The sequence below is a fragment of the Perca fluviatilis genome, chromosome 17 (genome assembly GCF_010015445.1).
Source record: "Perca fluviatilis chromosome 17, GENO_Pfluv_1.0, whole genome shotgun sequence".
Classification (NCBI taxonomy): Eukaryota; Metazoa; Chordata; class Actinopteri; order Perciformes; family Percidae; genus Perca; species Perca fluviatilis.
In genome coordinates, this window is record NC_053128.1 from 32,250,670 (window position 1) to 32,275,666 (window position 24,997).

General features: G+C 41.0%; 1 protein-coding gene across 1 annotated transcript; it reads right to left on the reverse strand.

Annotated features, from left to right (window-relative positions):
• Positions 1–239: 239 nt before the first annotated feature.
• actr1b (actin related protein 1B) lies at positions 240–24,997 on the reverse strand. The gene is made up of 11 exons (XM_039780269.1): positions 24,800–24,997; positions 14,007–14,071; positions 13,187–13,262; positions 12,280–12,405; positions 12,047–12,171; positions 10,505–10,721; positions 8,140–8,232; positions 7,887–8,061; positions 6,076–6,137; positions 4,990–5,030; positions 240–4,122 (listed from the first exon to the last, which is right to left on the reverse strand). The coding sequence occupies exons 1-11, from the start codon at positions 24,845–24,847 to the stop codon at positions 4,020–4,022; spliced, it is 1,131 nt and encodes a 376-aa protein (XP_039636203.1). The 5' UTR covers positions 24,848–24,997; the 3' UTR covers positions 240–4,019.

The following is a 24,997-nucleotide window of genomic DNA, read 5'->3' on the forward strand; positions in this document are numbered from 1 at the left end:
GTGATGGTTAAGGTTAGGGTAAGGGTTAAGGTTAGACATTTAGTGGTGATGGTTAAGGTGAGGGTAAGGGTTAAGGTTAGACATTTAGTTGTGATGGTTAAGGTGAGGGTAAGGGTTAAGGTTAGGCATTTAGTTGTGATGGTTAAGGTAAGGGGCTAGGGAATGCGTTATGTCAATGACGGGTCCCCACAAAGATAGTGAAACAAGTGTGTGTGTGTCTGTGTGTGTGTGTTTGTGTGTGTGTGTGTGTGTGTGGGGGGGGGGGTTGTTTTTGAAAAGCATCCCACTGTACACAAGGCTGATGACGTTTCCCAACCTTTTTTTTTTCCTTTGAAATATTTTTTAAAAACACCCAAAAAGCGGACGAGACGCAGATGCTCCCGGCGCGGGGGTGGGTGGGGGTGTGGGGGGGGGGTCACGACCCCTTCACTGCCACCGAGACGCTGGGACATCAGAAGATCCAGACTTTTACTACGACATAGAGACATGGGGGAGGGAGGGCTTTCTGCAGCGTTTCTTCATCCAGACTCCAGGCTTCCTGTCTCCATGGAGATCGTTAACTGGACACAGTTAACCATCATGCATCTCAAGTTTTAAACAGACGAGTGGGGGGTGGGGGCGGGGGCGTGGAGGGGACTCGGGGTCTCAGATTAGGGCTGGGTACCGAATTCAGTACTTTATTAGCAAGGGCGTAACTTCGGGTTCAACATTCAACTAAAAAAAGCGACAAAAAAGTTGAAAAAAAACCCTCTGAAAAAGCAAAAGCGAGAATTTGTTTTGAAAAAGGCGAAAAAAACTCTCTTTTTTTGTCTCTCTCCATAAAATACTTTAGAAAAAAGGCGAGAGAAATGTCAAAAGAACTGTCGAAAAGAAACCTTGAAAAAAGGCGACAAAAACGTGGAACCACCCCCCCACAAAACCGTACGAAACAAAACATTTTTTAAAATTGAACTGAAATTAAATTTAAAAAATAGGAGACAAAAACTTGGGAAAAAAAAAATGGCAAAAATGGTCCAAAGGCTCCTACCAAAAAGTATCGCGTTAAAAAGCCTCATCGCTCGATACCCAATTTCAACACAAAATCTCATCAGCGTCAGGGAGCCAATCAGCACGCAGCATGCTTCTACCGAGATGTAATAATGTCTGCGATTGGCTGTCTAACGTTACACGTCGTAGAGACAAGTCTACGATACTCCGAGAGACGGGGGCTCACGTAGTCGGAGCTGAGACATAAATACTACGATCATGTTGTCATGATGTCATTTCTTAAAGCGACGGTACCGTTAATCGGTACCCAGCCCGAAGTCGGGACAGCTACTTCGCTTTAACATCGTCGGCTGGTCGGGACACTCCAAATAACTTCCGACTCTGGGCCTTTGCCTCTTCAAGCTTTTTTTTTTTTTTAAATCAACTTCCATCCTACAGATAATATTTCAAACACTTGTCACTGAGTTTAACCAAAGATCAACACAGAAAGTACCCAAAAAAGCATCAGACATGACTAATGGACTAAAGAGATCTAAGCTGACTAAGACCAAAACCACCGATTAGACCACTGATCGACTAAGAGGGAGCAGCCCTTACAGATTTGACCCATTTTTCTAAAATGTCTACATCAGAAATATGGAGCTTCTTCTCAACGACCTCATTTCGATTGGTCAAAAATAACACGGATGATTCCACACAACGCGCTTCACAAGTACAACAAAAGATCGGATCTCTATTTTTACTGAATTTTGGGTGTTTTATTACATTTTTTTTTGCATTTCAATTAATTTTTTTGACGTTTTGAAACAGTATCCCGACTGAACGTTGACATTCACCCTCCTGTGATTATCCTTCCCTTTAATATTAACTCAAGACTTAGATATGATTTCAGATAAATTACTGACCGCGAATTACAAAAATAATTGTGTAGACACGGCAGCACCGTTGTAGTCGAGTCACCAACTGTCGAGTCAAAGTCAAGTCTTGAATCCTCCGTGTTGGAGTTTGAGTCACTAAAGAAGAGTCCTAGTCCAGTCCTAGTCCAGGACTCGAGGACTAGTCCAGTCCTAGTCCAGGACTCGAGGACTTCATCACCGCCTATTACACATGAAAGTAGTTAGAAACTTCATCCAACTTCCGAGTCTTATTTCATAAATGCTTGAGTCTGAGTCCAAGTCATGTCACAAGTCCACAGAATAGGGACTGGACTAGTCCTTGAGTCCTAGTCCAGGACTCAAGTCCTAGTCCTCGAGTCCTAGTCCAGGACTCAAGTCCTAGTCCTCGAGTCCTAGTCCAGGACTCAAGTCCTAGTCCAGTCCTAGTCCAGGACTCGAGGACTCCGTCACCGCCTATTACACATGAAAGTAGTCAGAAACTTCATCAAACTTCCGAGTCCTATTTCATAAATGCTCGAGTCTGAGTCCAAGTCATGTCACGAGTCTACAGAATAGGGACTGGACTAGTCCTCGAGTCCCAGTCCAGGACTCGAGGACTAGTCCAGTCCTAGTCCAGGACTCGAGGACTCCATCACCGCCTATTACACATGAAAGTAGTCAGAAACTTCATCCAACTTCTGAGTCCTATTTCATAAATGCTTGCGTCTGAGTCCAAGTCATGTCACGAGTCCACAGAATAGGGACTGGACTAGTCCTCGAGTCCTAGTCCAGGACTCAAGTCCTAGTCCAGGACTCGAGGACTAGTCCAGTCCTAGTCCAGGACTCGAGGACTAGTGAGCAGTTCCACGGGGCTACTTTCTGCGTTTACTTCCGTTTAGAACTCAGAGACGAATGTGTGAAATGTTTTGGAAGTTTTTAAAGTGAATTTGAAGTGGCGTTGGGAATCTTTGGGAGACTCGTGCTGCTCCCCTCCCAGCCCCCCCCCCGATACATCTTTCCTCCCGCCACAGTTTTTCACTCTTTTCCTCTGCGTCACTCCGACTCCGTCAGACAACCACAATTCTTGAGAATAAAACCCCGAAAAAATAAATAAAATAAAAATAAAACCGTATTCCTCCTTTTGAAAGCGGGCCCATCGGCTGCTGGGAACACGCTGAACCAGACGATGGATTTCTCAAAAACAAAAGAAAGAAATGAACGAAGGCATTTTTCTACACCGTTTTTTTAATCCCGTCGGCTGAGACAAAAAAAGCCGACTTAAAAACGACCCCGACATCATCATCATCCTCATCATCACACAACCGCTCGGATGTCACGTTCACTTCGAAACATTTCGTTGGGAATAAATTGGGCTGATAAATTAACACGTTCACTTTGCTGCAAGGCTGGAAAAACATGTGTATATATATATATATATATATATATATATGGCTCTTCAGACCTTGGTTCTGTACGAGCCGATCCATGTCAGGAAGGTCTTTGGTGTTTTAAGCCCCCAACGTTGTCTTCCAGGCAGCAGCTGTCAGCGAACAGAAAAAGAAAAATCTACAGAAACAGACATAAAATTAAAAATCTAAATCTTCGGTCTGGAATGGAGAATTTTCAACAGTAGCAAAAAAACAAAAAAAAAACACATTCAGGTTTATTGACATTTCATGATATTCTACACTTTGCGGAGCTTTTTGTAGGCGAGAGAGCGATACCAATACTTCAACGTGGACTCAATTATTAATCATATAGAACAACCTGTAGTGAAAGAGTCCACAAGATACCCCCTCTCAGATACCCCCCCCCGACGGCCCTCCGGATGGGAACTTTTTTTGGGGGGATTGCTTGGAGCGCCGAGGGTAGCCGCCATCGTCACCCTACAGAGGGGGTTCAAAAAAAACAAAAAAAAGGGGGAGGGTAGGGGGAGCTAGGAGGCGAATGAGAAAGGAGGTAAATATAGAAACTAGCACACATAGCGGTGCACGTTTCTCTGGGTAAAGCAGGAGGCTGACAGGAGTGTAGAAGCAGGGGATTGTGGGGGTTTTGAGATGACGCAAGAGGTACCCGGGAGATGACAGGGCGCAGGCGTCTCCCACAGTGTGATGGGGGGGGGGTTTGAGGGCAGTTTCGGGGCGGGGGGCGGGCCTACTAGAAGGTCTTCCTGTGGATGGCACGTGCTCTGTCTTCTTCGTATTCTCGCTTCGACACCCACATCTTCTTGAAGGTGTCCAGCGATGCCAGGATGGAGCCGCTGCCGGGACGAGAAAGAAACATTTATAATAGAAATGTTGAAAAAACTTAGGAAAAAAATGTCAAAAATGCACCGGAAAAAGTGAGAAAAACATTGGTAAATGACAAAAAAACTTTGAAAAAGTGACAAAAAACTGGGAAAAAGTGACAAAAACATCCGTAAATGACAATAAACTTTGAAAAAGTGACAAAAAACTGGGAAAAAGTGACAAACACATCAGAAAAAGTGACAAAAACATCAGAAAAAGTGACAAAAACATTAGAAAAAGTGACAAAAATATTAGAAAAAGTGACAAAATACTGGGGAAAAGTGACAAAAATAATGGGGAAAAGTGAAAAAAACATCAGAAAAAGTGACAAAAAAATTGGAAAAGGTAACAAAAAAATTGGAAAAGGTGACAATAAACTGGAAAAAGTGACAAAAACATTGGTAAATGACAAAAAAACTGGGAAAAAATTGACAAAAACATCGGTAAATGACAAAAAACTGGGGAAAAAAGTGACAAAATACTGGGAAAAAGTGACAAAAAACTGGGGGAAAAAGTGACAAAAACATCAGAAAAAGTGACAAAAACATTAGAAAAAGTGACAAAAACATTAGAAAAAGTGACAAAATACTGGGAAAAAGTGACAAAAAAAATTGGGAAAAGCTTAAAAAAAAAAAAAAAAAAAGGGTCAAAGAAACGCAGAAAAATATTGACAGAAACTTCGAAAAAAAGTGTCGAAGAAGACGACCAAATCTTGGATTTTTGTAAACATTTTGACCCAGAAAAACTAAAAGTTGGTCGACGGGGGAAGACCACACAAGGGTTAATCAAACGTCGCGTATCGCATCCCCAAAAACACACTCGGTACCCTGAGTTCTTACCCAATCCATGTGGAGTAGAGCCTCTCTTGGGGGGCAGAAATCTGGAACAGAGAGCGACAACACAACACACATTGTTACCGAGCATTTCAAAATAAAAGGTCCGGACTTCTAACTGCTGCTGAATTTGAAAGAATGCGATTAGATAATCGTGAAGACCGCGATTAATCGAACGTGAATATTTAGTTGAATGTTTGGTATAACATTTTGGTACAACATTTATTATTCCTCTTTATTATTATTATATTTACTGGAATAATGGACCATATCACGGATTCAATGTTCCACGCTTATTGCTGGACATTCATAGCCATGTTCTCATCCTTACATGAGAATATAGAGCAGTTGTGATGCTGTCTCATCTTATAATGCTCCAGGACATGTTTCATCTGTTACACAGTGAATACTGAACTTTACATCCACAGATCCACGGTCCAATAGCATCGACGCAAAGGGACAGTATCGATACAGTACAGTTGTAATCGGTGCATCTCTAATATCTACAGTACAGGCCAAAAGTTTGGACACACCTTCTCATTCAATGTGTTTCTTTTTTTTCATGACTATTTACATTGTAGATTCTCACTGAAGGCATCAAAACTATGAATGAACACATATGGAATTATGTACTTAACAAAAAAGTGTGAAATAACTGAAAACATGTCTTATATTTTAGATTCTTCTTTTCACTTCACAGGTGTGCTTTGTCAGGGTTAATTAGTGGAATTTTTTCCCTTATTAATAAAAAAGCAAAGGGTGGCTACTTTGAAGAATCTAAAATATAAGACATGTTTTCAGTTATTTCACACTTTTTTGTTAAGTACATAATTCCATATGTGTTCATTTATAGTTTTGATGCCTTCAGTGAGAATCTACAATGTAAATAGTCATGAAAATAAAAAGGAAACGCATTGAATGAGAAGGTGTGTCCAAACTTCTGGCCTGTACTGTACGTATCGTCTGTAGGGTGCCAGACCGGCCCTCCTAATGTCTCGGTGGAAACAGTGTAACAGACGCTGGGTTTTGGTAGCCAGCCCTGGTGGACAGTGGCCACTGGTCATCGACAGAAACACGAGCCCAGTGACCCACCTTGATCTTCACGTCTTTGGGTGCCAGCTTCTTGACTTCAGTTAGTAGTCGTTCCCCGAAACCTATGAACAAGGAAAAGAGAGGAGTCAGGAATGCAAGTCTTTGGTTTAGCTCAGAACTAGGCCGGCCAAAACGTATGAGGGGCCCGATCTGGCTTTGAGTTTGAACCGTGTGCTTTACGTTTGGGATGGACTGGTTATCGGCCCGGTTTATTTATGTTTTGGCAGTTTGCAGATTATCTGTAGCGGCGCGTTTTTTGCCTGATAACCGATAAAGTTAAGGAATTAAAAAGGTGCAGTAGGTAAGACTTCTAAAACTGACTTTCTGTCATATTTGCTGAAACTGAGCCTATGTTCCAGTAGAACTACACGTGTCAAACTCGAGGCCCGCGGGCCAAATCCGGCCCCTCGCAGGTTATGATCCGGCCCGCATATCAACTTAGTTTCACAATACATTTTGGCCCAGCTAGTTTGTGTTTTTGTCACTTTTTCTGATGTTTTTGTCACTTTTTCTGATGTTTTTGTCACTTTTTCTGATGTTTTTGTCACTTTTGCCAAAATCTTTTAAATTTTTCTGAAGTTTTTGTCACTTTTGCCAAAACCTTTGTAATTTTTTCTGACGTTTTTGTCACTTTTCCAACGTTTTTGTCACTTTTCCAACATTTTTGCCACTTTTTCCAACATTTTTGGGCGCTTCTTTTCTATGATGGCTGAGGAACTTTTTCCTGACTTCTTCAGGACTTTATGTTGACCAAACTGTGAGTGAGAAGACTATACGACACATGCAATAATACAGTCAAATATATTTTACTTTTTCGATTAAATAAAAGCCTATCAATAAACTAAACATGTCTGGCCCTTGATGTGATTCTTATTTTCCAGTGTGGCCCTCTGGGAAGTTGAGTCTGACACCCCTGCAGTAGAACTACATGATGCAGGTAATAATAATAATAAAAAAACAAATAATCTGGCTCCTCTGGCACCACCTACAGCCTGTAATGTGATTTGCAAAAATCCTAACTGCGTGTCAATCACTGCTCATGCACACGCATTCATTCTCCCTTGTGGGGGGAGGGGCTTAGGAGACAGTTTTGGGTTTTAGCAGAAATGGGGGAGGGACTGAGAAGTTGGCTAAGTCCTGGATCTTCCCAATCCTACCTACGGCACCTTTAAATAAAGTGTTCTACTTTGGCTCGGCTACAGCTCTGTGTCTGTCCCTCTGTAGGGGTGGGAAAAAAAAAATATCAATACAGCATTAGTATCGCAATATTTTCCGTGGCAATACTGTATCGATACACAGACGCCAAGTATTGATCTGTTATTATATAAGTCTTGGTCAGTTTGTCTGCTTGACTATCTGATTTTGCAGCAATAACACTGAAGTGAGATGAACAAACAGAGAAATGTGTATTTTTAAATAAAACAGATGTAGACAAAGTTTCCTTTTGGGGACATCATTTGAAATTGGGAACAATTTGAAGTTGGAAAAAAGGTAATAAATTACAATATATCGCAGAATATTGCAATATGTTTAAAATCGCAATAATATCGTATCGTGACATAAGTATTGTGATGATATCGTATCGTGAGACCTCTGCACCACTGATTCTGACTTAATGTCCCGCCCACAACACCACCTGACTCTCTGTTACTGGCTGTTAGGTTCAAAGGTCCTCACTTATCAAATAATGGGATGCCTGTGATGTAACGGGTGTGTATTGTGTGTATTGTGTGTATTGTGTGTATTGTGGGTCTCGTGTGGCGGCCGGGAAGAGCAGCTGACTGCTCCGGCGTCGGCCAAAACAAACAGACCTTTGATGAGGGTGGAGCCGCCACACAGCACTATGGTGGAGTAGAGCGTGCGCCGCAGGTCCATGTCCGACTTCTGGATGGCGTACGCCAGGACCTCGTGGATCCCCGAGCTCTCGTCTCCGATCAGGTCGGGCCTGAACAGCAGCTCCGGCGCCCGGAACCTCGCCGGCCCGATCTGAGGAAAAGAAAAAGGAGCGTTTCAGGTGCTGGCGATCGGTCCAGACGGGGACGGGGATATGCGGGAAATACTCACGTTTAAAGTGCTTCCGTCCGGCAGTACGTACTGCGCCTTCTCCGTTTCTAAAGTCTCGTCCTTTTGTGGGTTGAGAGACAGATAACAGGCTCTCTGCGGAGTCGGAAAACACTTGATTAGACAAACAAAAAACGATAAAGTAGAACACCGTTTTATCGCCAGCGTAACAAACGCATCGCAAAAGGCTGCAACGTGTAGCGAAAGACGCTCGAGATGTTTTCGTGCGAGTTGAAAGAGAATATCAGCAGAAAACTGCACTTTATAATGTAACTGTCGTTCTTTTTTTTTGTGATTGTTGCGGGGCAAAAATCCTTGATTATGCGACACGTTTTCTTAAAAAATGCTGATGGAATATGCTGTATGTGATATTTATGCAAGTTTATGCGATGAAATTGCAGGAATTTGCAGGAAAACTGCGGCTTCATCATGGCTTCATCGAGGGGTTTGCAGCTTTTCGATGATGTTCACGTCACTTCGTAACGTTCCCATGGCAACAGGGGAAAATGGCTGCTCTTGTGTGAAGTAAACGCAACATTTTTCAACTTTTTGCTAAGATATACAGTACAGGCCAAAAGTTTGGACACACCTTCTCATTTAATGTGTTTCCTTTTTATTTTCATGACTATTTACATTGTAGATTCTCACTGAAGGCATCAAAACTATGAATGAACACATATGGAATTATGTACTTAACAAAAAAGTGTGAAATAACTGAAAACATGTCTTATATTTTAGATTCTTCAAAGTAGCCACCCTTTGCTTTTTTTGGTAACTCTGCAAACCCTTGGTGTTCTCTCAATGAGCTTCATGAGGTAGTCACCTGAAATGGTTTTACCTTCACAGGTGTGCTTTGTCAGGGTTAATTAGTGGAATTATTTCCCTTATTAATAAAAAAGCAAAGGGTGGCTACTTTGAAGAATCTAAAATATAAGACATGTTTCGGGTATTCCACTTTGTTAAGTACATAATTCATTGTCGTATTCATAGTTTTGATGCCTTCAGTGAGAATCTACAATGTAAATAGTCATGAAAATAAAAAGGAAACGCATTGAATGAGAAGGTGTGTCCAAACTTTTGGCCTGTACTGTATATGTGATGTTTTTGCAACGAAAATGTGTGGATTATGAAATCATGCAAGCCCCGCATATTTTGCGCGGAAATCGGCAATTTATAAATATGCGGACTTTGACAGATTATGCGTTGAATTATGCGATCGCATAATCACGTTTTTCTGGAGGGACTGAATAAAGAAAATGTGGGAAATGATTTCCTTTCTGTATGATTTTCCATCTGTCTTAAATCCAACAAGCGGTTTGTTGGATTTCAGCAGAATACTGAAAGCAGCAAAACTGAGAACACCTCAATATCGGTTTATTTATCGCAGGTAACATCGTTGTAGCGCCATATTCATATCTTCCTCATATGGTGCAGCCCTAACAGGCAGCTAGGTTGTTTAACCCGTAAGCCGTTCCACTGACTGGCCCACTTACTGGCCCACTTACTGACTTTGAAATGGCAACTTTAGAATTAAAGTTTATTTGGAAATAATAATAATAATAATAATAATAATAATAATGTATACTTTATTAATTACAATGTTTTCACTCTGTTACTACACACAGGCCTGAATTACACACGCATGCTCAGTACCTGTACATGCACTAATGGAGAGATGTCAGAGTGAGTGAGCAGCCCATGGAAAGGCGCACCGAGCAGTTGGGGGTTCGGTGCCTTGCTCAAGAGCACATTGGCGGTGCCCAGCTACCAGTCCACCACCATACTTAGGTCCGTATGGGGACTTGAACCAGCAACCCCTCCGGTTCCCAGCCCAACTCCCTACTGACTGAGCTACTGCCAACTGCATGACTCAGAGTCAGAGTCAGAACGGCCACAATTCTGAGAATAAAACCCAGAAAAACGTCCGTATTGCTCCTTTAAAAGTGAGCATATTGGCTGCTGTAAACGTGGGACCCAGATGATGGATTTTCAAACCAAAAAAAACTCCAAAATGAATGAAAGGCATTTTCTACACCGTTTTAATCCCGCCAGCTGATACAAAAAGCAGAGTAAATGACTGCATATTTACCTTATCAAATGCAAAAATGTGATATGTGATTACATACATATAAAAAAAAATATAAAAAAAATAAAAAATATATGACAATTACAGTAATAATTAAAGTAATCCAAACGATGCCCAAGCCTAGTAATGACTGCACATTTACACACATACATATATATATGTGTATATATATATATATATTTTTTTATATATATATATATATAAAAAAAATGTTTTTATCACAATTACAGTAATAATTAAAGTAATCCAAACGATGCCCAAGCCCAGCCCCCGGCGCCTCACCTCTTTGACGGTGCGGACGACCTCGAACTCGGCCGAGGTGTTGAAGTTGTAGCCTTCTTTGCGCAGCAGCAGGCGCAGGTACCGCGACACGTCTCGCCCGGCGATGTCCACGCGCATGATGGAGTGCGGGATGGCGAAGCCCTCGTAGATGGGCACCACGTGGGTCACGCCGTCGCCCGAGTCCAGCACCACGCCGGTGGTCCGGCCTGTGGCGTACCTGCAGCAAACACACGGGCCAGTCGCGTCACAGTCACACACCAGGACTGGCTTTTTTTCTGGGTCAAAATTTCAAATTAAAACTTTTTTTTTGGGTCGTTTTTTGCCACTTTTTTCTGATGTTTTTGTTGATTTTGTCAATTTCTTTGTCAAAAATTCCCGATGTGTTTTTTGATTTCTTTGTCACAAATTCCCGATGTTTTTGTCGATTTTTTTGTCACAATTTCCCGATGTTTTTGTCGATGTTTTTGTAACAAATTCCCGATGTTTTTGTCACAAATTCCCGATGTTTTTGTCACAATTTCCCGATGTTTTTGTCACAATTTCCCGATGTTTTTGTCGATTTTTTGGTCACAAATTCACGATGTTTTTGTTTATTTTTTTGTAACAATTTCCCGATGTTTTTCTCGATTTTTTGATCACAAATTCACGATGTTTTTGTTGATTTTTTTGTCACAATTTCCCAATGTTTTTGTCGATTTTTTTTGTCACAAATTCAAGATGTTTTTGTCACAAATTCACAATGTTTTTGTCGATTTTGTTGTCACAAATTCACGATGTTTTTGTCACAAATTCACAATGTTTTTGTCGAATTTCTTCAATTTTTTGTCACAAATTCCCCATGTTTTTGTCCCTTTTAAAAAAAATGTTTTGTCACAAATTCCCCATGTTTTTGTCAATTTCTTTTTCACAAATTCAAGATTTTTTTATCCCTTTAAAAAAAAAAAAAAAATGTCACAAATTCCCAATGTTTTTGTCGATTTTTGGTCACAAATTCACAATGTTTTTGTCGATTTTTGGTCACAAATTCACAATGTTTTTGTTGATTTTTTTGTAACAATTTCCCAATGTTTTTGTCGATTTTTTTGTCACAAATTCACGATGTTTTTGTCACAAATTCACAATGTTTTTGTCGATTTTTTTTGTCACAAATTCACAATGTTTTTGTCGAATTTCTTCAATTTTTTGTCACAAATTCCCCATGTTTTTGTCCCTTTTTAAAAAAATGTTTTGTCACAAATTCCCCATGTTTTTGTCCCTTTTTAAAAAAATGTTTTGTCACAAATTCCCCATGTTTTTGTCAATTTCTTTTTCACAAATTCAAGATTTTTTTATCCCTTTAAAAAAAAAAAAAAATGTCACAAATTCCCAATGTTTTTGTCGATTTTTGGTCACAAATTCCCAATGTTTTTGTCGATTTTTGGTCACAAATTCCCAATGTTTTTGTCGATTTTTGGTCACAAATTCCCAATGTTTTTGTTGATTTTTTCCAAGACAACCGGAGGGGGTTAAAGCGAGTACACGGACACAGCGAGATGTACTCACAAGCTGAGGACAGCCTGCATGGAGATGAAGAGAGCGGGAACGTTGAAGGTCTCAAAGAAAACCTCTGCGGCCTTCTCTCTGTTCTTGCTGGGGTTGAGAGGAGCCTCGGTCAGCAGCACAGGATGCTACCAAAGAGAAAACACAACCACGCACACACACGTTTGAATATCATATATCCCAACGACAGTTTCTCGCCCGCGTAGCGGCAGGAAAGGCGGCGAGGACGTCCTCACCTCCTCCGAGAACGTCTGCAGCTGCTCCTTGGAGTAGACGTACTGCCAGATCCTCTCCATGTCGTTCCAGTCCTTCACTATGCCGTGCTCCATCGGGTACCGCACCGACAGCAAGCCCCGGTGCTCCTGGGTTAGGGTCAGAGAGACGGGAGACATTAGGGAAAAACACCAGGAAGGAAATCAGTCTGGATCAACGCAAGTACGCTACCAGGATGAAGCCTGACATCCGGCGAACGTCAGGCTTCCTGCCGTTCTCAAACTCCTTTCGCTACGGGAAACGGCGACAAACCGTGAGATATTAGCTATTTGCGCTGGTTAATAGTGGCCAAATAGTGGTTACCATTAGACACACTAATCTGTTAGTAGCACGGTGCGAGACGTTTGGTTTTTCTTTCTTGACAAGTGACTGATCGGCGCCCGAGCTTGGATGTTGGATGGTCAAGAGTGTAAAAGAAAAACAGTATATATAATAGTACCTGTACTGTTGTATTACATCCCAGTCACACGGAGATCATTGTAAAGTCACACACACACACAAAAAGGCATTTATTTAGGACGTTACGGTAATTATTTCATCCTACGAAAGGACAAGACATAATTTAAGACCTTTGTAAACGAAATGTGTAACTTTGTGAACGTTATTCAAGAGAACTTTAATCCCTGCAGGTCTAAACTGTAGCTTATAAAGCCGGCTGCTTAAATCACACCGTAAGTAGGGAGCTCCCATCAGGCCTTAGCTCCTGTTAAAAAATTAACAACCCCCTTCTGTATGGAGTTATATTTCTGAATAGAAAGTACACATTGTGCACTCTGCTGGAAACATACCCTCAGGGGCAGTATTTGGAAGAATCTCAACTGTGTGATTCTGGCTAAAGACTTTCCTCCAGACTGTTGTGGGGAGGGTTACCTCTGCCTTGGGTCCGATGAAGAGGTCCCCCTCCAGGGCTCCTGCCATCACGCGCACATGCTTGGGACGTCCCACGCTGAAACACAAAGACACACACACACACACACACACACACACACGGAGACAGACACACACACACACACACACACACACAGAGACAGACAGACACAAAGAAAGACACACACAGAGACAGACACGCACACAGAAAGACAGAGAGAGACAGACACGCACACAGAAAGACACACAGACAGACACGCACACAGAAAGACACACAGAGACAGACACGCACACAGAAAGACACACACAAAGACACACACACACACAGACACACACACACAAAGAAAGACACACAGAGAAAGACACACACAAAGAAAGACACACACACAAAGAAAGACACAGAGAGAGACACGCACAGAGAAAGACACACAGAGAAATACACACACACACAAAGAAAGACACACAAAGAGAAAGACACAGAGACAGACACACACAGAGAATGACACAGAGACAGACACACACTCAAACACACAGAGAAAGACACACACAGAGACAGAAACACAAAGAGAAAGACACACACACACAGACACACAGACACACAGACACACACACACACACACACACACACACACACACACACACACACACACACACACACACACACACACACACACACAGTTGTTAAAATAATCGAGCTGAATAGGTCAACCGGGTCTCTGGGAGAAACTCCTGGCATTTTAAAGACAAAGATGGCCAAAATAATAAGCAGAAGAGTCGATAAAGTCGCCTGAGTGCTTTAAGAAGGGGGCGAAGGACCACTTACTAGTTGGGGAAACAGTATTTGGGGATCTGGTCACCGGCAAAACCAGCTTTGATAACCCCCGAACCCTGCAGGAGAAGAGGGGTATTAGATGAGATCAGAGAGGCTTCACGGATCCCAAATTGGGAAACGTCAGTGACACAGCAGCACATCCGGTATATACACAAGACCTAATAAATAGGATAGGACTCAAACAGGGAAGAATTCAGAAACGTATATACACAAAGTGGAGAATAAAAAAAACGTACGACCTACTTAAATTGTATTTACAAAGATGTAAGTAAAACCTAGGCTATGTTTGTGCAAGTTGCACCATAGCGCAGTACACACTCAAAAATAGAAGTAGGGGTGTGTACCTAATGCTTGTCCCAGGGAAGGTACTTTTGAATGACAACTGTGTACCCTTGAAATTAGTCAAAAGGTCCAGTTCTGGCCTCTTAAAAAAAAAAACAGTACTGTACTCTTAAGGGATCGTATTAAAAAGTGTACAGTACAGGCCAAAAGTTTGGACACACCTTCTCATTCAATGCGTTTCCTTTTTATTTTCATGACTATTTACATTGTAGATTCTCACTGAAGGCATCAAAACTATGAATGAACACATATGGAATTATGTACTTAACAAAAAAGTGTGAAATAACTGAAAACATGTCTTATATTTTAGATTCTTCAAAGTAGCCACCCTTTGCTTTTTTTGATAACTCTGCAAACCCTTGGTGTTCTCTCAATGAGCTTCATGAGGTAGTCACCTGAAATGGTTTTACCTTCACAGGTGTGCCTTGTCAGGGTTCATTAGTGGAATTATTTCCCTTATTAATAAAAAAGCAAAGGGTGGCTACTTTGAGGAATCTAAAATATAAGACATGTTTTCAGTTATTTCACACTTTTTTGTTAAGTACATAATTCCATATGTGTTCATTCATAGTTTTGATGCCTTCAGTGAGAATCTACAATGTAAATAGTCATGAAAATAAAAAGGAAACTCATTGAATGAGAAGGTGTGTCCAAACTTTTGGCCTGTACTGTACCTGTAAGTACAGAAAGGTTCTCGTCTCGTACCTCCATTCTTGAGTCTTATCCAACGCTCATTGTTGGAGTATTAAACAGCTGTATTGCATATCGCACACATTTCGTGAGCTTAGCATTATAAGGTTCTATCTCCATTTAGGGTAGTTCTGAGATATTGAGCATCAAAGTTTTTACATCCAAGCTGGCAAAACTGTTATGTAGTGTAATCTACTATTAATAACTAACTAACAAAATATTATTTTTTTTTACAAAAATAACACCACACAGGCATTAATAAACACCTAATGGATCAGATTATGTCAAAAACTCAATTTCGACCAAAAGTGGAGATATGAACCTTATAATTCTAAGCTCACGATTTGTAAAACTCAACATCACATGGTTCTGGTAGGAACTAAAAGCTGCAGTGGATGTGTAGCGGTCAGACCGATCTCATCAAGTGGCGTATGCACGACACGGCAATTTCGTACGCCATTTTTGGCGCGTTATCAAGACGCATGGTCGCTTTTTAGCGTGTTTATCAATGCCGCTTGGCCTCCATTGACTTACATTACCTTGTGATAGCGTGTGAATTTACGAGTAGTATGAAAGGGAGAAAATCTGCATAGGGAGGTTAGTTGGGGGATGGGTCAAACAACACAGGACCCTCACCCAGGAGACCGGGGATCAGGTCCCCCTAACCCTTCTTTTCCTACTGGGTTAGGGTTATTTTAATTTAAGGTTTTTATTTTTAATAAATATTTTAAAGATGCCTTGGTCGTCCTTTATAACTTTTATTCTGCCTTACCTATATTTTAATAATTTGATTGTACTTTTGATTTTATTGCTAATATGTAATATTATTATTATTATTATTATTACTATTACTACAAATTGAATTACTTGCCTCAACATTTTAACATAATGATACACATGCCATTGGTTTTATGCATTTTTTTACCAACAGTGTGGTTTTATTCTATGATGCATTTTCAATTATTTATGCTTATTTATTGTGTGGCACTTTTTTACCTTTTTAAAGCACTTTTAAACACAGCACTTATTACTCATTTTTAATGGTATGTGTATATATTTTTTTTACTTCAAGGACAAGTAACTCAGACAGTATTTATGACCCCTTTTTAAATGTTTTAATTTTTGAGTTTAAATAAGATGTTTTTAATATTGGGATAGAATTTATTTTGTATTGGGATGCCGGGCTATTTATTTATTTACATAAAACTCTCTCTTTCTCTCTCTTTCTCTCTTTCTTTCTTTCTTTCTTTCTTTCTTTCTTTCTTTCTTTCTAAATAAATCTCCCGCTGTCTGTCCTGTCCAATAGTTCTTTTAATATTAACCCAAACCTAACCCCCTAACCCTTCTTTTCCTAAACCCAAAATGCGCTCAAAATGCGCACAGATAACACGCCACTTGGCTTAAGAAAGTGGGCGTGTATGGTTACGCGAAATCGTGATGTCACGTTGTAATACATCTATAACAACTAAAAAAAGATACACAGGAAAGGAAGTGGCGGATAAAACGGTACAACCTACTGACATGGTATTTATAAAGAAGTCATTAAAACCTATATCTTCTGCTAGGGCTGAGGCGATATGGAGAAAATCAAATAATCACGATATTTGTGGCTAAATACCTCGATATCGATACCGCAACGATATCGTAGCGTTGACTATCGGTGCTTTCACCAAGTATTTACACAATGAGAGTTTAGATCAATAATCATCAGTTAATGTGGATATAATGACTCAGTGGGTAAAGGTGAATAATAGATAAATATGTGGACTTTGGGTTCGGACAGATATTTAGAAATGATGTTCGGGTTCGGTCACACCAGCGTGATGAGGCATTGAACATTTTAATATAAAACAAACCAAAAAAAACCCCACTAGGGCTGCTCCCTCTTAGTCGATTAATCGGTTGTTTTGGTCTTAGTCAACTTAGATCTCTTTACTCCATTAGTCATGTCTGATGCTGTTTTCATGCTGAATGACTTATTTCCAAGAAACGTACGAGCTCATCTCTGGTAAACACAAGAATTAAAGTGGTGCTTTTAGCACGACTCTTAGTGGAGAAACTCAGATTTACAGATCTGGCGATTTAAATCAACTAATCGATTAGTCGGTACGATTGAACGAGTGTTAGTCGACTAAGAATGTCTTCAATCGAGCACAGCCCTAAAAAACAGCTGATTATGTAGGCGCGCGCCTGTGTTAAGGTGCGCTCGTTGCCCCGTGTGCGCCGATGACCTCATCTGTTGACCCTTTCCGAATGCCTTCCTACAGCTGCTTAATAAAAAGCTTTCCACACAAACAAACGTACACGTGTCATTAGGATGAGAACAGAAACGGGCTCGGACAGAACAATGTGGCCCGATCCGCGCTCCAGCGTGTACGTCTACGCTAGCGTTAATTTCGTCAGACGAGACGAGACTAAATATGTTCGTCAACGACCTTTTCTTCCATGACTAAGACGAGACGATGACGAGACTGCGCCGATGTCCAAAAACGCTGACTACAGGGTTTCTGCAGGTATCAGCAAATCTCATTTCATGCTTTTTCATGCCACTTTAAAACTAATTTCATGCCAATGTCCAACTGCAGATACTTTCACACACACACACACACACACACACACACATTTTAAGCATTTGACAATGCCAATTTTTAATATTTGAAAATCCAAATTGAACTGTCAGATGGCTCACAAGACTTTACAGTCTACAAGATTACAGTCATTAAACGCAACACAAAGTGCTTCACAAAATAAGAACACAACAGAAATACAAATATTTAAAAACACTGTTCACTGAGCAGCTCGCATCTCTGCCCTGCAGATCTCAAAACAACATGCACCGATAATTAAAAGTAATGAACCTATACTGCTTACGGCAATAGGCAAATTCGCCAAAATCATGTCAACCAGTCCCAAAACTTGCATTTTTCCGTCATTTTATATTTCCTCTTTTCGCCACAGCGTACACTCACTCACACCACAGACTCACCGCACGCTGCATTACTAGCATCCGGTGTCGCGACTTCGTGCACCAGCCGTAAAAAACAGCCAATTAAAAAGGTTCCACCTGTCAACCATTACGCTATACTTCCGATCAAAATTAGATTTAGATGTTTATATAATCAAAATAAATCGTGAAAAACAATGTTTTTATTCCATCAAGTTTACATAATTTTTAATGCCTTTGAACATCGAAGTTCATCCTTTTTCAGGCCAGTTCATGCCTGAATTTTCACAAAATCTATTTAATTACTTTTCATGCTTTTTAATGACCCGCGGAAACCCTGTGACTAAGACTAAATTAACGTGCATTATTGTTGACGAAAAAAGACGAGACTAAAATGTTTTGCATAAAATAAAAACTAAGATAAAATCTCTCTTCATTTTCGTCTACAATCGTCTCTACTTTTTCATCATGAGAGAGAATATTCAGCTGTTACCGAGACCCGTTGCTACGGCACCGACAGGCGCCCTAACGACCGTTATCTACCGGACCGAATAGCAACGCAGATTTCGGTGCCACTTAAATGCCTGCGCTTCCCTCTGATGCTCCTAAACGGACGTTGGAGTCAACCGAAACATCGCTGCACGGGGCGCTAGTTAACACTACACTTGGCAGCAGGTAACGTTAGCCTACCGTTAGCTAGTTAACACTATACCTGGCAGCAGGTAACGTTAGCATACTGTTAGCTAGTTAACACTATACCTGGCAGCAGGTAACGTTAGCCTACCGTTAGCTAGTTAACACTATACCTGGCAGCAGGTAACGTTAGCATACTGTTAGCTAGTTAACACTATACCTGGCAGCAGGTAACGTTAGCATACTGTTAGCTAGTTAACACTATACCTGGCAGCAGGTAACGTTAGCCTACCGTTAGCTAGTTAACACTATACCTGGCAGCAGGTAACGTTAGCCTACCGTTAGCTAGTTAACACTACACTTGGCAGCAGGTAACGTTAGCATACTGTTAGCTAGTTAACACTATACCTGGCAGCAGGTAACGTTAGCCTACCGTTAGCTAGTTAACACTATACCTGGCAGCAGTAACGTTAGCCTATCGTTAGCTAGTTAACACTATACCTGGCAGCAGTAACGTTAGCCTACCGTTAGCTAGTTAACACTATACCTGGCAGCAGGTAACGTTAGCCTACCGTTAGCTAGTTAACACTATACCTGGCAGCAGGTAACGTTAGCCTACCGTTAGCTAGTTAACACTACACTTGGCAGCAGGTAACGTTAGCATACTATTAGCTAGTTAACACTATACCTGGCAGCAGGTAACATTAGCCTACCGTTAGCTAGTTAACACTACACTTGGCAGCAGGTAACGTTAGCATACCGTTAGCTAGTTAACACTATACCTGGCAGCAGGTAACGTTAGCATACCGTTAGCTAGTTAACACTATACCTGGCAGCAGGTAACGTTAGCCTACCGTTAGCTAGTTAACACTACACTTGGCAGCAGGTAACGTTAGCCTACCGTTAGCTAGTTAACACTACACTTGGCAGCAGGTAACGTTAGCCTACCGTTAGCTAGTTAACACTACACTTGGCAGCAGGTAACGTTAGCCTACCGTTAGCTAGCAGTTGGAGTAAACACGGTTACAATCATTGACATATATAAAAGGGTTACAATGCTGACAGCTAAACGGTGTAAAGGTTTGTCTTTATTTCACTATGTAGGATTCCATGACTAAATATACTTGACTAAAATGGCGAGACTTTTAGTCGACTAAAATGTGACTAACAAAAAATGTTGGCACAAGACTAAGACTAAATTAAAAATAGGTGACAGAATTAACACTAGTCTACGCTGTATACAGCGGACGTAAACATACTCGCCACTTGGCGTGCTGTCGCGAGAAAGCTAATAAAACGGTTGAGTTTAGGAAACGTGACACGATCCCTGGTCTCCTGGGTGATAGCCCTGTGTTTGACCCATCCTCCTCCTCTCCCCCCCCTCCCCGACCAACTCCCTATGCAGATTTTCGGCCTTATATACTACTCACTACGGCGTCAATTCACACGCAATCGCAACGTAATGTAAGTCAACGGAGGCCAAACGCTAAAAAGCGACTGTGCGTCTTGATAGCACGCCAATAATGGCATATACGAATTGGCGCGTCGTACAGTACAGGCCAAAAGTTTGGACACACCTTCTCATTCAATGCGTTTCCTTTTTATTTTCATGACTATTTACATTGTAGATTCTCACTGAAGGCATCAAAACTATGAATGAACACATATGGAATTATGTACTTAACAAAAAAGTGTGAAATAACTGAAAACATGTCTTATATTTATATTCTTCAAAGTAGCCACCCTTTGCTTTTTTTTTTTTATTAATAAGGGAAATAATTCCACTAATTAACCCTGACAAAGCACACCTGTGAAGGTAAAACCATTTCAGGTGACTACCTCATGAAGCTCATTGAGAGAACACCAAGGGTTTGCAGAGTTATCAAAAAAAGCAAAGGGTGGCTACTTTGAAGAATCTAAAATATAAGACATGTTTTCAGTTATTTCACACTTTTTTGTTAAGTACATAATTCCATATGTGTTCATTCATAGTTTTGATGCTTTCAGTGAGAATCTACAATGTAAATAGTCATGAAAATAAAGAAACATTGAATGAGAAGGTGTGTCCAAACTTTTGGCCTGTACTGTACATACGCCACTTCATGAGATCAGTCTGGTATTAGAGTTTCACTTCATTGTACTGTGTGTATGTGACGATTGAGGAGTAAAGTTGAGTTTAGTTGTAGTCTCTAATGGAACACTGAGTGTTGGGAGCGTTAAAAAAGGGGGTATTGTACATCGGATAGGACGCATTTAAACTCAACATCACAGGGTTAAGGCGTGAACTAAAAGCTGCATGCAGTGGTTTAATCTCTCAGCAGACAGGGAGGTCATAAGACACAGCCAGAAGCCAGCCACACACACACACACACACACACACACACACACACACACACACACACACACACACACACACACACACACACACACACACACACACACACACACACACACACACACACACACACACACACACACACACACACGCCTACATTGCTTCTGTCTCAACAGCTACTTTGTCCTGCTGCAGTGTTTCCCCCCCCCCCAAAGTTTGTGGAAGATGTAGGTAGGTGCACATATTTGGCGGAGGGTTTATGGGTCATTCCTCAAGAAAATGTCAAGTTCGTCAGCGCAATTTCACATCATTTAGGACCGTTATTGTCACCACATCTGTGTCTAAAAATGTTGGAAACGCTAGAGCAGATAATACATACAGTACATACCACTCAAAAAGCTGTAAAGAAGTTGACTGGAGGACCAGCTACAATCCTCTCAGGACTAGCCAAGCTGACACAAAATCAAAACATCCGTTTCATCTCTATAGTTGCTCAAAAATGCGCTTTCATCTTACTACAGGAGCAGCTGGAAATGTACATTAAAATGTCCTGACTGTACAGTCTGCTATCCCTAAGACGATCACGTTCCTGTGGATCTAACTCTTCTCTATGAATATCGGAAAAAAGAATTCATGTTACGCTCTCATTAGGCACAAGTGTGTGTGTGTGTGTCCCTGTCTCTGTGTGTGTGTGTGTGTGTCTCTGTGTGTGTCTATGTATGTGCTTGTCTGTGTGTGTGTGTGTGTGTGTGTGTGTGTGTGTATGTGTATGTATGTATGTATGTATGTATGTATGTGTGTATGTGTGTGTGTGTATGTATGTATGTATGTGCGTGTCTGTCTCTGTGTGTGTCTATGTATGTGCTTGTCTGTGTGTGTGTGTGTATGTGCGTGTATGTATGTATGTATGTATGTGCTTGTCTGTGTGTGTGTGTGTGTATGTATATATGTATGTGTGTGTGTGCGTGTCTGTCTCTGTCTGTGTGTCTCTGTGTGTGTGTGTGTGTGTCTATGTATGTGCTTGTCTGTGTGTGTGTGTGTGTGTGTGTGTGTGTGTGTGTGTGTGTGTGTGTGTGTGTGTGTGTGTGTGTGTGTGTGTGTGTGTGTGTGTGTGTGTGAGAGAGAGTGTTGTTAGTGGTCTTTGGTTTGTGTTTGTTCGGTTTTTTTCGCTTTCCCCTTATAAACATGAACAAATATGTTCAAAATGTCTGTATCGCACTGATGTGATTTTGAGGTCCCTCTCTTTTGAAAACGTGACGGTTCCTCTCCGTGGGTTATTCCCAATAAAAGACCTCCAACGAACAGCTAACGTGGGTTTCCGTGGCATTCATTCGCTTGTCCTCTCTTATCCCAGCGCTACAGGAAAGGGAGTCCAACTGAAAACACAACAGTGTGTAAAGCTAACTCGCCCATTCTCGCTGAGCTGTCAGCTCTCACATTAATATAGAGACATGTAATGATACGGTTGCAGCAGACACACACAGCCAACATGAAGAGGAGACGCCACAGCTGAATAAAACACTTTGATTTTGGTGACTTGTTACGGTCACAAGGTTTTTCCTAAGGGTGCGCTCCGATCAGGATTTCGGGGGCCGATCGCTGCTTGCTGGAAGCCGTATCGGTCGATACCGATCACCGGGTCTATTTGAAGCCTTCTATTTATCATGTCATATATTTATCATATATTCATTTTAATATTCTTAAAAGGGATACGCCACCGTTTGTTGAAATAGGGCTTATCACGGTCTCCCCTAGCTGTAGATAGGTGGGCCAACGCATTTTTTGTGCATTAGGGCTGCTCCCTCTTAGTCGATTAGTCGACTAATCGGTCGTTTTGGTCTCAGTCAACTTAGATCTCTTTAGTCCATTAGTCATGTTTGATGTTTTTTTTCATGCTGAATGACTTATTTCCAAGAACCGTACGAGCTCATCTCTGGTAAACACAAGAATTAAAGTGGTGCTTTTAGCACGACTCTTAGTGGAGAAACTCAGATTTATAGATCTGTCGATTAAATCAACTAATCGATTAGTCGGTACAGTTGAATGAGTGTTAGTCGACTAAGAATTTCTTCAAACGAGCACAGCCCTATTGTGCATGCATTGTTTTAGTCCGGTGCAACACCGGCAGCGCCGCCGCTAGTTAGCTTAGCGTAGTGAATGGAATCCTATGTTGCCGGTTAGCATGTTGTGAGTAAAAGTGAGCCAACAAAAGACAAAAAAAAACAACCTAATTACTTGCACTGAGACAAACAAAAATGCGTTGTAGATAGGCCCACTTATCTACAACACATTAAATGACTAAAACAATGCATGCACAATAGGGCTGTGCTCGATTGAAGAAATTCTTAGTCGACTAACACTCATTCAACTGTACCGACTAATCGATTAGTTGATTTAATCGACAGATCTGTAAATCTGAGTTTCTCCACTAAGAGTCGTGCTAAAAGCACCACTTTAATTCTTGTGTTTACCAGAGATGTGCTCGTACGGTTCTTGGAAATAAGTCATTCAGCATGAAAACAGCATCAGACATGACTAATGGACTAAAGAGATCTAAGACCAAAACGACCGATTACTCGACTAATCGACTAAGAGGGAGCAGCACTAATGCACAAAAAATGCGTTGGCCCACCTATCTACAGCTAGGGGAGACCGTGATAAGCCCTATTTCAACAAACGGTGGCGTATTCCTTTAACAACAATGTATAAGTATTAAAATTAACAGAAGATCATGTATTGTGAATCGTCAACTGTTTACTTGTATTGACAGGAAACATTCAACATTCCACTTCCTCTTTCAGAAACACACCTTAAACAGCTTAGAGCTTAACATATAAAGAAAATGTTCTCACAAGTAGTGAGTCATCTGATCGGCCTTTATGGAGACCACCGATCAAACTATTGAAAGCCTTTATCGGCTGATAACGATCGGTGACCGATCAATAGGAGCACCCTTAGTTTTTTGTTGTTGTTTTTTTTACAGAGGGGAAGTTTGGATATCCCTTTTTAAAAATCGCTGCATAAATCTGCAAACACTGTCAACAGACATTATTTTCTGCATGTTTTTATGAGTGAAATGTTGTATAAATCAGGCTGTGAATGATATCTGAGCAAGTCCCTGTGTAAAAAGCTTCAGAATACAGAGAGGAAGGAAAGAGGAAAAGTTTGGGGTCTTGTGAGTGGAGATTTCTGGCTCAAGAGTTTGAGAACAAACCCTTTAAAAGATATGGATTGAAAAACTAAGATTTTGTAGACACTACAGGTGAACAGCATTTTAACGGATATCACCATGGAACTTCCCCAATTTACTAACATAACGACGCTTACTTTCTGTGTTACAAGTTTTCTAAATAAAAATAATATGTTAAAATATGTAAATGAGGCATTATCTAATGCTAACTGTGAGTCTACAAACACAAATTAGACAAAGTACTGTATAATACATGTTTTCTTTCCACTAGTCTGAAAGAAGACGTGCTATAAAAGATTAATAGCCCAAAATGTCTACGTAGAAAACCAATGTTTTTCCCCTGTTAAGTGGCTCCCATCTGATGGCAAACCGGAGCTAGCTTAAGCCAGTCGGTTAACTGGAAGCTAGCTGCAGCTTTGGGTTGGATAAATCAATTAGATGCTATTTATGCTAGCGGCTGGAGCTAATGCTAATAGCATTTTTAGGGTGGGGACCTGTCAAGCAACGGTGGAAGCCACTGCACGTTCAATATAGGTGACCGGAGGTCGACCGCAGATGTATTTGTTAGCTATAACACAATAGTTACCAGGGCTAACAGTTAGCCTAGCGGCCTCGGTTAGGGTGTGGATGAATGACATCATCATACTTACATTATCAATCACAACGGGCTGGTTAGCTAAAATGTCATAGGACTCCATGACGGACTAGATATTGAAGATATGTTTCTATCGATCCGTGTGCGTATTCCTCCCCGCGCAGTGTTTTAATCATGTAAAAGATAACGCGCTGTCACTCCGCACTGTGCTGTCTCGACGCCGCTGATTCTCTCTCTCTCTCTCTCTCTCTCT